This window comes from Colossoma macropomum, unplaced genomic scaffold (assembly GCF_904425465.1).
Source record: "Colossoma macropomum unplaced genomic scaffold, Colossoma_macropomum, whole genome shotgun sequence".
Classification (NCBI taxonomy): domain Eukaryota; kingdom Metazoa; phylum Chordata; class Actinopteri; order Characiformes; family Serrasalmidae; genus Colossoma; species Colossoma macropomum.
In genome coordinates, this window is record NW_023494784.1 from 19,506,247 (window position 1) to 19,521,949 (window position 15,703).

At 38.6% G+C, this 15,703-nt stretch overlaps 1 protein-coding gene across 1 annotated transcript; it reads right to left on the minus strand.

Moving 5' to 3' along the window:
• Positions 1–1,312: 1,312 nt before the first annotated feature.
• Positions 1,313–15,433, minus strand: zp2l1 (zona pellucida glycoprotein 2, like 1). Its single transcript, XM_036572781.1, is given in 13 exon segments — positions 1,313–1,443; positions 1,889–1,990; positions 3,019–3,069; positions 3,151–3,226; positions 3,312–3,459; positions 3,525–3,584; positions 3,586–3,713; positions 3,749–3,787; positions 3,790–3,932; positions 3,977–4,051; positions 4,054–4,072; positions 4,144–4,203; positions 15,308–15,433. Coding segments are annotated over 13 exon segments (1,158 nt in total).
• Positions 15,434–15,703: the final 270 nt, after the last annotated feature.

Genomic DNA, 15,703 nt, shown 5'->3' on the forward strand with positions numbered 1-15,703 from the left:
GGTAGCTGGTAAGAATAAATGGTAAATGTAAGAAGAGTTTTCCTGTAATACTTTAGATGGATATGTTTACACTATATACAAAAAAATCTAATCCCATCCTATGACAATATCTCACAATCCTCCTTTACGTTGTCAATAATTTAACATTTCAGAAACTTGTGCTCTGGTGGGTGTGTGGGAGAATGAGGTATGTTACAAATGGACAAAAAAGACAGTTATGTTGTTTATGCATCATTATTTATGCTGTTGCACTGCTTTGCCTATGGATGAAAGCATTACGAACCAGTTGGAAAAAAAATTACAGGTATGCTTAAAGCAAGAAGCATTATTTTCAGTGAAGATTAAAAGTGAAGCAACTGACAGTGGAATGTAGTTGATGAATAACTATAATCTGTGTCTATTATACTGCACATAGTCTTGAATTCCAGAAAATACAATTCCACCAAGATGTATAGAACCTCCACTATGAAATCAGTCCTCCTTCTTGATTCAACAGAAGATCATATTTAAATCCAAGAGACACAACTAAACAATGAGATGGTAATTCAGACAGGGATACATGTTTTGGTGAATACTCGGTGCATACCAAGTTGGTCTTAACTGCAGCTTGCGCCTTGCCTTATAGACCAAGCTTTGCCATAATTAATTAGTAAACTTCTGAATATGTTGGTCAATTGAAATAATCTGATAGTTTAAAAGACAGAATTTAATGTTATAAATGACATTACTAAATGCTTAGCTAGCTAACAAACACCATTTGCTACAGGGGGCTGGAGCTAACACATTGAACCAGGCTCCTCTATGTTAGATTTCAAAGTAAAACCTTAGAAACCAGATACCCTGGCAGAAAGAACAGAAACCACCAAACTCTACAGGAGCACTTTCCTGAAACAAGGCCTATGCTTTTTTCTAATAAATTTTTCCTGCATGTATCAGACTGACCACAGTTTAAAGAGGTTTTACAGGATGTATCAGTGTGGTGAACCAAGGTCCAATTCAGTTGAGCAACCAGGCATCACAGTGTCTGCAATGCAAATACAGCCATTTTCACACAGGTGAAGTTACATGTCTTTCGAGTACATGAGCTATTAAATGTATAATGTTGATAACGGTACTATTGTGCCTCAAAGCTGCAGTAGGTAATCTGTATTAAAAGTTCATAACTGTTATATTTGCTAAAACTGTCACTATGTCCTGACAGTGGTACATGAGAGATAATCTGTGAAGAAAAATCAGGCTCCTCTGGCTCCACCTTCCATTTGCAAGAATCCACTGCCCCCAATCAGAGCCAGAAGGAATGTCTGACAGAGTGTCAATCACTGCTTGTGCACAGGTTGCGGGCAGCAGCCCTTCCCCCCACGCATTGCCTCAGGAAACGCTCAGGAAAAGAATTGGTGGATAAACAACCACCAGCAAGTAAAAAAGCTGCCCATCTCTCCTTTGCTAACAACGGCATACACAATAGAGACAAGTAAAACATGGAGACAAATAAAAAAGCAAAGCAAAAAGAATTAGACAGAGCCTGAGATAAAACAAGGCAGAGGGAGCTACGTGACCTGAAAGGCCTTAAAATCCGATGCCAAGTTAGCCACATTTCAGCAGGACAGGTCAAAGCTCCTGCTTGATTTTAAACCATAAAGCTGAGATGGTAATGTCACTCTGTAGCACATATTATTGTGATGTTGCTATTGGGCTAATATTAGCTTGTTTCCAATACTAAGGCTACTGGTTAGTTTTCTTGAAAGTTAATGAAAATATCTTTATGAAGTACCCAGGTAGTCATATTGGCTTGGTGTTTGGCCTGATATTTGTTTGCCTATGCTCTCACAGCTAGCTGTTCTCAAGTGGTATACTGCTTATTTAGCACTATTCACAACTCTTGTCAAACATCTAAGCACTGAAATAAGTGTGCTAGTCACATGGTTGCTCGACTGCACATGCATGGCTGCCTCCTCTACTTCCTCTGCAGGGAGGGGCTTTGGAGGCAGAGCTGGAGCACATGAGAGCAAGGAGGGACCTGGAAGTTGTACTCATTTAAACTTAAGCTGAGACCACTTGCTTCTTAATTCTACCTACTCAACTTTAACACCCTGTATGTACCTCTCTAGCATTAATGTACTTTAAAATATATTAAAAGCCAAACTCTTTAAGCCAAAACTCTTAAAGCTCTCAATGAGTGCGTTTGCATGCACTTAATCCGATAACTGCAGAAAATCAGATTGTCAGTAATCCGATCAACACATTTACATGCACTTGAGTAATCAGACAAGGGGAAAACTCTTGGTCTACATGAGTCAAGCAGTAATCAGATATCTGCTTTACAACTGGCCAATAAACTCCCTGAAGACATGACATAAACATCATGTAAAACTAACTTCATGCCATGGCTTTTTTTTTATTAAGGCATCATGCCACTTTACCTGAAAATATGAACATATCTAGAATGAAGAATAATTAAATCTTTTTATTTCGTCAAGCATGTAGTTGCTCCAAAAGTATTTTGCTGCCATGTCATGGCAACGCTGCTTGCTTATTTCCGGTACCACGGTCTGTTTCCACACATATGCAGACTGAGAAATCTGAAAGAAATCAGTGTAAGAGTGTACATGCACTGAGAAATCTGATAACTGAGCTAAAATCCACCTCTCTATCGCATTTCTAGACCTTACTCCGATATAAGAAATCAGAGTATGCTGTTTACATGATTATTCAAATAATCAGATAACTACAGAAATCTGATTATAATTGAATTATTACGTGCATGTAAACACACTCAATGTCTTCCATATCAGACTAATGCAACACATTTGAGGTAGCTTTTAGTAACACTGCACAATTCTGATCAGGTTTCTTTAAAACTGCATTTCACATCAAACCACTCTGAATCATCTTAATTGTTCAGATGTTTGGAAATACCATTGGTATACCGTTTTAGTAAATGCAAGGGCCAAGCTTTCAAAGGCGATAAACACTAAATTTATGTTTGCGTTTGGGGCCAGGTAACAATGATTTCCTTACTGGACACAACAGTTTCTCGAGCAACATCCTTGCTGGGCCCAAGATCCCTTCCTGGAAAGGGGAAGGAGAGAATTCTGCAAAAGTTCTGCAGTAAAAGCAAATATAGCCATGTTGCTTAAGAGGGCTACTCACTTCTTCTGCTGCAGGTCTGAACACAAGAATCCATCTGTGATAGTGTGCATACTGATGTACTGCAGTGTATAAAGACCTAAGAAAAGAGAACACGTCTTGTAAATTCAGCCTACCATAGCACATTAATCTTTCCTCACACTGGGCTACAAAAAACCCACTACCTTCTCCTTTAGAGGAGCCACTGATGTAGGATGTACAAAGGTGAATATCTTGAGAATGAACCGCTTCTAATGAGTTGGAAACTGTAGAACAGATGATTCAGTTACAGCAACTAAGGTGGTCAGGTAACGATCATCCTCATATGGGCATCTGCAAAGAAAAATCTATTCAAATTTGGTCCAAAAGCATAGGACTAGTGTCAGAAGGTGGGCAGCTTCAAAAGGTCCAAATCAACCAAAAGGTCCCACTAAGGAAGGCTGAGAGGGCTAGGTGCAGCAGCGTCCCAACATGAGGACAATATTGGGATCAGTCCTTTCCAAGACATGGACTTCCACATACACAGGGTCCTGCAGAACTTTTGTAACTGGGTAGTCAGCATCACTATAGTAGTTACAGGTTAGGTAGTTCAGCCCAAATCCAAAACAAGTTAAAACTGAATTGCTAGCCTACCAGCAGCACATCCCTTGGTAGTACGTTGCCACTATTTGCTAGTCTTAATTCCACTCTCAGGTGTCCAGATACAGCTATGTTAGGTGGCAGAGGAACAGTGTTGACTTCCGCAACAAGTGCTTCCAGACTAGTCCTGGAAGAGAAGTCAGAAAAGAGTGGAATAGAGCAAGTCACTTATAAGGCAACAAAAAGAACCAACAGACAAGCCTTGCATTACGCTCATAATGGCTGTCTTTGGTGATCGCACCAAAAGGGCCAATTCTGACTTCATGAGAGGATGCCATTCTGTTGTCACCACATATTTACCTTCATCCTGTAGAGAAGATGAAGGGCAGTTATTGACATTTATGAGCAGAAGCACATCAGTTTATCAAACATACTAACCATTACAGTGGTACCACAGGCAGTCACTGGGAACTGGTATGTAGTAAAGCCAGTATTAGGCTTTGGTCACACAGCAGGTAAAAGTGGCCCAAATCCGATCTTTTTTCTTTATATGTGACACAGATGTGTTATCTGTGTGGCAGTGTGAACAGCAAAAAACACATTAAATCTGACATTTTCAATTCCAATTTGAAACACTTGTATGTGGTACTAAAATCCAATCCATATCTGATATACAGCAATGTGACTCAGTCTGAACAGCCAGAACGGAATTTATGTGACTTTTACATAAATCCAACTTGACATTTGTCATAATTTTGCACTGCTAAGACCTCATAAACACTTAGGCTGATGTTTCTGTACCAAAAAATTAGAAGGCGATTACTGCAACCGCTCCATGTTTGAAGAGATTTCAAACGCCGACATAGGAGACCGAGGTGGAAAAGTGACCAAAGAAGTGGCTGTGGACAAATAACAAAACACATTGGGCTTGAACACATTCTGGGTGATAAGCCCAGCTGTCAACCATTGAAACTTCATGATCGCTCCTGTGATACTCGCAAAGAAACTGAAAGCTCCAGGAACAGACCTGCATTCGCTGGCAGTCATGATTGTTTACCTCTGGATGACCGCGCCACTTGAAGCAACATGAAACATGGTTCTTTTGCACATGCGGGTCCGTTTAGAAGTGTGATCTATTTGGACTAATGTCGGATACAGGTCACATTTAAAAAAAAAAACAGATTTGGTGAGAAAATCAGATTTGGGCCACTTTTACCTGCTGTGTAAACGTAGCCTTAGAGTCAACAGGACTCACTTCCTCCAAGAAGGTAGACAGAAGCCAAGCTCAGTCTAGGTAGAGTTACATATCTTGCTACCACTACCACAAACTGACCATCTCTTGTACATTTTACAGTCACTAGGAAAGAACAGAAGACAGTCTTTTTGCAATTACAGCAGCTACAACACCAATCAAGTAAAATAAGACTCACCAAATATTCACCTCCCTTTCCATAGTAGCACTGTTGCCCATCAAAACAGCAGTTTATAGCTGCACAGTCAGCAGCACTAATACCAGGGAGGCCACATGACACATTCTCATAGTCATCAACACTGCATTGTTAAAGGGGTAAAGCCTGAGAGACTGGTTGTTTGATGTCTGGCTTCACTGGCGGTTGCGGGCCAGTCCCCAATGTGTTGTGTGCAAAAGTAAAGGCATTGTGCAAGTAACAACAAAGTACTACCGCTTTCACAACAGCCCTAACCTTTGCCATGACCACACAGCCACTCACACCTAGAAGCACGCTACAGGAGGCATTTTTAAGGCTGAAGCCTGTCCTGATTGAGCCTAATCCTTTATCACTTTCAATTAGTCTCCTGCTGTGGACAATCAAGCTGCTCTAATGCTGCATTCATGACACCTGGGAACTGGGAATTTTCCAGCTCAGAACCTATTCCCAGGTAACTTCAATTGTTTGAAGAGAGGAAACAAATTGACCTTCACAGTACGTTAATGCTTGTTTGGCTGCTGTGTGAATTTAACAGTTATTTGGTTGACATAAAAGTGTACGGTTTGATCTGAAATCTTGCACAGAACAACTTAGCTGCACTTTCCCTGAGCGATTATTCCTGCCATCTTAAATCTTTTACTAACCACAGATAGAATTATTCATAGTCCTGCATCAAAGCCAATTTGAGTCAAAGGATGCATCTCTGTGCTATGTGCAGTGTTTCAACGTACTGCACAACTTGACATCTAAAATTACTTAAAAATAAAAATTAACGGTTTGCAGTTAGTGGAGAATTAAACAGCTAACGTAATTTCAGTGTATGTATTATTTCTATGTGTTTATTTCTATTCCACATATACTGATTTTAATAAACAGATGAAGTCAATTAGGCAGTCCAGCTCAGGCCTACTAGACCAGCTGATGAGCCTTTTCATTCCTCTCATTTACATGTTGATAGTGGGATTTGGTATGAATTTTTCTCTTTGTTTTGCCACCCAGTTAAAAGTTTGAATTTAAAGTGAAAAACATCCCTTTATGATGCAGCAAAAGTCCTCCAGAAATCCAAGATTTATTTCCAGGTGGTATTGGCTGGAAACTAAATGGGCTTTTTTTTCTTTTTCTTCCTATATCATTAAAGAGAGGAAACATTTTGCATTAGTGCTACAGAATGAAGAAAAGAAAATGCTCATTAGGTGAGTTATGTTTTAATTCAGTTAAAAGCATTCAATTACATAGCATATGCTCACATCCCAGTTTCTTGCATCTCTTTTTGTATTTCTTACAAAATGCTTAGAGGGATGCTTAGAGTGATGTCACTTCCTTCCCCCAATTGAGTAAGCCTTTTACTGTCACCTTTGTTGATTTTGGTGTCATGTAGTTACAACCCCATTTCCAAAAAAGTTGGGATGCTGTGCAGAATGTAATTAAAAATAGAATGCAATGATATGCAAATCATGTAAATCATGGCCGATACTGGCCGTGGTGCTCAACTGACTCAGAGTCTTTTTGACATTTATGCAGCACTTTCTATATACAACCCCATTGTCAAAAAAGTTGGGACACTGTGCAAATGTAAATAAAAACAAAATGCAATGATGTGCAAGTGATTTAAACCCTATATGTAATTGAAAATAGTACAAAGACAACATATAAAATGTTGAAACTGAGAAATTTTGTTTTTTTAAAGAATTATTTTGAATTTGATGCCAACAACACATTCCAACAAAGTTGGAACGGGGGCATGTTTACCACTGTGTTTCATCACCTCTTCTTTTAACAACACTCTTAAAAGACTACACTTCTTTTAACAAATGTAAGCATTTGGGAACTGAGGAGACCAATTGCTGAAGTTTTGAAAGTGAAATGTTTTCCCATTCTTGTTTTATATAGGATTTCAGCTGCTCAACAGTTTCCTTTGTCCTATTTTTCATTTCATACACCAAATGTTATCAGTGGGTGACAGTTTAGCACCCGGACACTCTTAATACAGAGCCATGCTGTTGTAATACATGCAGAATGTGGTTTGACATTGTCTTTCTGAAATAAGCAAGGCCTTCCCTGAAAAAGACATTGTCTAGATGGCAGCATATGTTGCCAAAACATGTAGATATTGTTCAGTATTAATGGTGCCTTCACAGATGTGCAAGTCACCCATGCCATGTGCACTAATGCGCCCCATACCATCATGAATACTTGTTTTTGAACTGCACTGATAACAAGCTGAGTGGTCTTTAGCACGTAGGACACAGTGTCCATAATTTCCAAAAAGAATTTCAAATGTTGATTCATTGGACCACAGGACACTTCACCACTTCCCCTCAGTCCATTTTTAATGAGCTCAGGCCCAGAGAAGGTGGCAGCATTTCTGGATCCTGTTTATATCTGTTTCTTCTTTGCGTTTAAGAGTTTTAACTTGCATTTATGGATGCAGTAACAAACTGTTTTCACAGATAGTGGTTTTCAGAAGTGTTCCTGAGCCCATGCAGTAATTTCCACTACAGAACCATGTCTGTTTTTTTTATGTAGTGCCGCCTGAGGGCTCAAAGATCATGGCCAGCAAAAAATGGTTTTTGGTCTTGTCCCTTGCATACAAAGATTTCTTGAGATTCTCTGAATATTTTAATGATATTGTGTACCGTAGATAATGAAAAGCAGCCTCTCTGAGATGCTCCTTTTCTACCCAGTAATTTACTGACCTGTTACCAATCAACCACAAGGTGTTTTTTTTCTTTGTTTTTTTGTTTTTTTTACCAACCTTTTGTTGTCCCTGTCAATTCATAATGAGCAAATATTTTTCAATAAACAACATTTCTCAGTTTCAACATTTGATATGTTGTCTTTGTACTATTTTCAATTACATATAGAGTTTAAATCACTTGCACATTATTGCATTTTGTTTTTATTTACATTTTGCATAATGACACCAAGACTGAATCAGTTGTGCACTACAGCCAGTATTGACCTTCATGTTTTAGTCTTGCTAAGCTTGGGTCGACTACGCCCTTACACAGATCTTGACATTAGAATGCTTTTAAAGTGATAAACCATTAGTGTGCATGTAAATATATAAACCTTTTAACTATATTTTGACATTTTGATTTGATAGTATCCTTATCTATATTTTAAGGTTGTCTGATGGTTTCTTAATAATTATAATTCACTTTGATATGCCAATCTCATCATGTTATATGATGTGGTTTGTTGTAAGATTCCTTCATATGCTCTGCATGAAATTGGTTGTTGCTATAAATAAACAGCTTATGCATTTATTGGTGCTTTAAAAACTTGGTCCATGCCCCTTTTTGACTTTAAGCACCTGCCCATTAAGGTTCTCTACACGTCCCTGCATTGGAGTCTTACTGTTTACAAATGACAAAATGTTTTCTTGTCTCCTTTTTGCCTCTCCATTTTGTCTCAGACTGAAGTCAGCAGAAAACAGTTTCCTGAGGAGAGACCGTGAGGTAAAGAATAAACATGACAATTGGGACCCCCTATGAATGATGTATTCTTTAAAAGTAATGCATTTCTTGTGGATATCTCTTGGAGCCTGTTTTCATATCCAGCCACTGTGTTGGTTATTGTGTCCATGCACTCCTGCTATTGTCTCATGCCATTCTGCATAAGGGGTGCAACGATTATTCGACTTAGTCGACTAAAATCGACGACCAAATTAGTTGGCAACTAGTTTAGTAGTCGATTAGTTGGTGACGTCATTACGCGTCTTTCTCACGCTCAATAGAAACGTTGACATTACCGCTTATTGGAGACTTAACAACAGTGGGATGGCTCTCAAGAACAAAATCCTCAAAAGTGTGAGAGCTAAACTCAGAAAAAAAGGTTGTCAGTTGTGCTATTTGTAAAGCCGACCTTAGCTGGCACAGGAGCACATCCTCCATGATGGAGCATCTAAAGAGGAAACTCGTCGGGATGAAGGAGATTCATCTCGGTAAGATACGCCGCGTCCCAAATCGCATACTAGCACACTAAATAGTGTGTAAAACAGCGCATATAGCATTAGAAGGGCACTCATTAGTGTAGAGTGTGATGTACAGAAGCGTGTGGTTTGGGACGCGGCGATAGTTGTGCTAGCGAGCTAGTTCGCTAATGCTAATATTAAATTCCGTCCTACTTCATGTTCTGAGCTGAACTGTAACATTTTCTATTTGGAAGTGCTGCTCTCTGGAATCGTTAATGGAGCTGAAACAGAGAAGCAAGTAACTATTATTGACAGCGACTCTGTTCACTTTCCAGATAACGTTTACAGTTTTAACAGTGCATCGTCGTCTTAACGTCGAGGCCACCAGTACATCGCGATTCGGCGAACACAGAAGAGCGTTTACAAACAGGTTTCTGTTCTCCGTGAACGTTTGGCTCCACTCGCAAACAGTTTAAGAAGGTAGTTCTCCGTGAACACAGGGTAGCTGGACAAAGGGTTACCGCTGAACGTGTTTACACAAAATCGTTCAAATTTAATTCTTTATAGAGAACAAATTTTCCACAAACGTTCGCCACTTTCCCTCCGCTCCATCAGAGCACATCTTCTCTGCAGCGGTGTGAATATCCGCTCTCTGAGGAGAGCGAGACTCTCACAAGAGAATGCAGAGATACTGACTTCCCTCCGTTTCAATAAAGACCTGTGACTGTAGAATGTAGTTTCAGCAGAGTGTAGACAGACAACAGAATACACAGAGCACAGACTGCACTGTTTAAATTGAACATTTAAATTTAGATTGATTTTATTTACTTGATTAAAGAAAAACTGATTTAGTTTTGTTATATTTTATTGCTGCCTCTTTGCACATCCTTGGTTATAAATTTTGATGGGAAAAATACATTGGAGTTTTATTTTTTTTATCTTTTGTATTAGCAGGAAAGTTCATTAAAACAATGATTTCTTGAATGTTATTCATCTTTATTGTCTTCATCGTTAGTTAGCAAATGCATAAAACAACCTCAAATTTAAAAGCTAATAGTCACAGAAGTTATTTGGTAATGTAGTGATCCATAATCCGAATAATCGATTATTCGTTTCAGTAATCGATAGATTATTCGATTATCAAATTAGTCGTTTGTTGCAGCCCTATTCTGCATCTTCTTAATCACCTGTGTCTTGTTCTCTTGTAAACCTCTGCATATGTGCAAGTTGTGTCCCAAAGTCAGGGCTGCAGCCTATGTAGGAGAGACTTTGCTAGCACTGGTATACAAAGACTAATCTTCCTTACTCGGTCACAGTCGAGACTTATTAAGTTGGAGTTCAGTTTTCTGTAACAAAATAGTGTAATGCATTACACATATTACTTGTTATTTATAAATCTTTAACATAAATGACACATAATACATTTAAATCATACGTTTCCTCTGTGTATTATCTGTGACTGTCATATGTGCATCAGCTGACTGTGAATATGAGCAGCACTGTTAACACAGCAAGCAATCTGTCAAACCATCTAATAGTGTTAATAAGAAACTGACAGCAAAACAGCTGTCTTGTAAAAAGGTAGGGATACAGAAAAGTCTTTCAAGTAATGTTTTCTGTGATTGGTTCTTTTAAAAATAAATTACTGAACTGGACAATTGGGTTTTCAATTGCAGAAGTAAAGAGTATTGAGAGTACTTTTTTCCAAAAAGTGACTTAATCCTATGTTAAGGGAAAATATGAATAACTTGTAATTCATTATTTTTTGAGTAACTTCCCCAACACTGGTAGCCTGCACCGATACATTACAGCTTACTGACATAAACAATGCAAGTACAGCTAATGTTACCTAGCACCATAATGTGTTTTGTAATGTGATTTTTGTTGTAGAACCTATTGACAGTCATACACGTTGTGCAAAAAATATTATTCTATGGTTTGTCATTTTACCTGTCAGTCTAATGGCCCCTTCCTATAAACATAGGTGGTTGTTGGCCACATTGAGTCTCTGGCTTATGACACTAGGCTCCACTCAGGACTCTCCAAAACGATGAGGAGTTTGTTAGCTCTATCTAACTGTTTCTGACATAAATTGTAAATTAAAAAAACATGATGAATTTAGTCATAGTACCTGTGATGATGTACAGTACTCCTTACACATCACAAGTAAAGACTATTGTATGTACTTACCTACACTTACCTGTGGGCTGATCATCCTTATCTCTAAGAACTGAAAAGAGAACTCAGTGAGTTCTTTTGAGTTTTATTTACCTGGATGAGTCCATCCTCTGTAAAAGAGGAGGTACGAATAAAACCTGTAAAAGTGAAAATTGTTTATAGGTGTACACTGTAATTCTAAAAGAATGTTTATGATGCCATGACTGTGAATTTAAACAGTAAGGAGATAACAAAATATATTTACTGTTGTATGTAAATATATTTGAATATTCAGTACTCTTGTTTTACCCCATGTTCATAATGGTTTATTCTGGGGGAGGAGCTACCTGCATATAAGCAGCATTACTAGTGGTATAGGGGGAGATTCTTTCAGCTCACAGTATTTGACTGAACTGTGATGAGTGTATATAATTTATGGCCTCTATGTTCTCTGGTTGTAGAGATTGTTATTTTCCGTTTCGTTTTTGTATTAAGTGCACATGTTTGTAAACATGTAAATAGCTGTACTTGTCAGTGTATAAATAAAGGTGACGTAGAGAAGATCTCTTGTGCGTGCCTAACTTTTTCCAGGTCCTTAGACCATTCACCCGACACTACCCATAGAGTGTGCCCCCTACTACAGCATATAGCAGGGGTTGAGGGACACGCTTTATCACAGTACCATTGCTGTCTGGGTGTTACATGTTGAAATTTCATTAAAAATGGTGAAGAATGCATTCTGACCTGATAAGGACTCGGAAGTTAATTTGAAGCTTACCTGTATTGACTTGGAACTTGACTTGAGATTTGCCTGTATTAACTTGGGACTCAAATGTCGAGACACACTTATTGCTTGCAAATCAATGTTCCCAACTCTGCCTGCAGCATTACTACAACTGAAGCACCTGGGACAGCACTAGGTAGACTAGGCAGAAATATATCCAGGTTGTGAGAAGATGAGTATCAGGGATATAGAACAAATAGGTTCTGGGTCTAATATGTTTGTGTTCTAAAAGTGTCAATAAACCATTGTCAATAAACCATTAAAGACACTTTAATGGCTTATTGACAGTTGAAGAGTGAACACAGTAGAGCAGGCTGAAACACAGGAACCGAACCAAACAAAACAAATAACAGAAAACCAAAAACTGCCAGAATACAAACCAGGAAGTAAACAAGGGAAGGGCAGGAAGACAAACTGGAATGCTAATGTTAAAATGACAATACAAACTCAACAAAGGCTAATGCTAACTAGCAGCAATTCAGACTGAAAATGATGGAATGGCAGAGCGCATGGATAGGTGCAATGCTGCGCAAGGAACTAGGTGAGGGGTCAGCGTGTATATATAGCTGAGGTGATGAGCAGATCCAGAGTGTTATTACTCAGTGGAGACGGAGCACTGGGTTTGCACTGCCGAGGGAGTGTTTGAGGCTCTGGGAAGAGGCAGGCCAGCTGGCTGGTTAGGACATACTACACTAGTAAGTGCTGAATGCATTGTGATTGGAATTAGCTGGCATTATAGTATTTCAAAGGTTCATAAATCTAGGCTTAGATTGTGCTTGGCACAATTTCATATATTCACTTATTAAATACGTAAAGTCATGAAATTGAAAAATAACTCAGGAGTTATATATTAGTGGATGGCCAGTAATGGAGTAATTTTGTTAGCTGTTTTTTTGCTTATATTTTCACATTCAGTACAATACATTGTGCCATCACACAGCATGTCACTCATCAAGCTGAAAGTAGGCTTAAGAAATACTTGCAATCAACAAAAGACTACAGTTACACTATTTATACTATTAATGTAAAAATTATATAGAAATGTAATATAATAATGTAAAAAAAAATGATGGCGTCCCACAAGACTCTATTGTTGGACCACTGCTATTTTCCTTATATTTGGCGCCTCTGGGTGCAGTTATTGCTAAGCATTGCATTAGCAAGTATTAGCCAAACTAGTTGCCAGGCACCATTTAAGGATTGTATAAATAGCATCAAAACCTGTATGGTGAATAATTCCTTCCTACTTCATTCAGATAATAATTTTTCACTATTTAGTCACCTTTATATGCATATAAGTAATGTTATTAGAATTACGGCCTGGATCTTCACAAATATTTGATGGGCCCCTACTTGGCTACCTTTTCATAAGTGATCATGAAATGTATAGACGACAAACTAAAATCAGACAGCTGAAATGTACATAATAAAGACTGAAGAAACCGCAAATGTAAAACACCAAGCCATCAAGCATCCTTAGCTAAAGCATACTGCCACAGCAGGCATTGAAAATATTTGTTTATTTATTTATTTATGTATTTGTAATTTATGTTTTACCTCTTAATTTCATGAACATAATTAGACAGTTCACACTATCGACAAGGACAATGCAACTTTTTTCTTTAACTTGGCTGGCTGGTATTTTGTATTTAGCTTTGGAAATGGGCATCCTCTACCCTGAGGAAGTTCTCACTTTCTGAAACCCCCCAGGCACATCTTTAGAACATCTGGAGCTTCAAATTCACAGTACATTCAAAGTAACTAATGTTAGCTCACTGCTTAAAAAAAAAAACAAAAAAAGAAAACTGAAAGCTTGACCGATATTATGGCAAGTAGTGGAACAGTTGCTAAGCTGTGTTTGGAGGGAAAATAAAGCATTCAGAAAAGATGTATAGAGTGTCAGGATTCTGATCAGCCATAACTCAATGAAAACAACTGAAAATTTATTTTTCCCCTACTGTTCCTATCGTGAATCAACACAGCTGTTTAGATTCTGTCATAATTGCTCATGGGGTTCCCCTAAAGGCTTGGGCCCCTGGGCATGTGCCCATAAAACCCATGGGATTATCCAGGCCTGCTAGACCAGTTTTGTCCACAAAATATACTTTCTGCACATGATGTGGAGAAATTTTTCAGCACTAGACTGGACAACTATAATGTTTTGCTGTTTAGTTACCAGCAACTGCCTAAACAAGCTCAAGTTAGCACACAAGGCACTAGCTTTCCAGCCTTACCAGAGTCAATTTACTGTAGAACCAGTGTTTGATCATATTAGCCTTATAATATCAGTGGTACATTGGCCTCCTTTTCACACTGATTGAAAGATACTACTACTGACCTGTAAAGCTCTAAATGATCTTGCTCCACAGTGTCTGAGTGAACTCTCCACCCATTATGGATTATGAAAATTACATTGAGGAACAAAGCTTTTTCTATAAAACCCCTCAGCTATGGAATAACCTTTGTCAGTACTTGAGCCGACAGAAATCTTCAATTCAATCTATTAGCTGAACACCTACTAGCCAGGCCTTTGGTAAGTGTGTGTGTGTGTGTGTGTGTGTATATATATATATATATATATATTTTAAATAAAGATAAAGGTGCTCTAAGCTTTTGTAGACATAGGGTAATAGTAAACTCATGTTGGTGCTGTCCTCCTACCCCTTTTACTAGGTCATTCAGGTTTGTTGATCATAGAATGTTGGAGTGTAGTGGCCTTGATGTTGCTCTTATGGCTGTGCTTTGAATATTTCTTGCTTTCTTTTGAATCATCCGAGTCCTTCTGTTTCTACTTGTACATTTTATGTCAAAATTCCCCTATTCAGTGCCACAGAGAGGAAGATGGGTTCCCTTGTACCTTGAAGTCTTCAGGATTGTTGTGTTCACCAAATTTCTGAAAATGGTTACCATCGGCATCTATGTACTGATGCTAAGGGGTTCTGCCCACTCTTGAAAATATAACGACTTGTGAATGAGAATGGTTTTCGGGCTTTGGTTTCTCTCAAGGCTTCTTCCTCATGCTCTTATCAAGTTTTTCATATTCGTTGTTGACCTTGACTTATTCACCAAGGGTCTGTGCCTGAATGGAATAAAAAAAAAAACATTGTTCTATTGTAGAAAGGCAAAGTTAGAACGATTGCAATATAAAAAAAAAACGGTGGAACACTCATATTTGCCCTCAAATTTGGAAGATTTTGGTTAGTTTTCCCCTCTGCAAAGTAATGTAATTTTCAGTGCTCTGTGCTTACCACCTCATGACTTAGAGGTGCCTCGAAATAGTAGAGAAAGCAGAGATACCAAGATGACCCTGTCCCCTTCAGTTTCCTCCACTGAGGGATCCTGAGCCACTCCCAGACCAACTTGGAGATATAATCCCTCCCGCAGATCCTGGGGCGACCTCTGTGTCTTCTCCCAATTGGCCATGTTTGGTAAACCTCCAATGGGAGGCAGCCAGGGGGCATCCTAATCAGATGCCTGAACCACCTTGTGAAGATGTTAAACCCCGAGAAAAGGATTTTGGATTTTACGTGTGGCTTACTGGTAAGGTCTGCGAGGGTGAGCGAAACAATAGGATGAGCAAGACCAAAAGTAGAGTGCACAAGCAAGCAGTTTATTTACACAACGTGAAAACAGGAAACAAACTGTACAAAACAAAAAATAAACGGAAGTTAAGGTATTTACAATATGTACTAA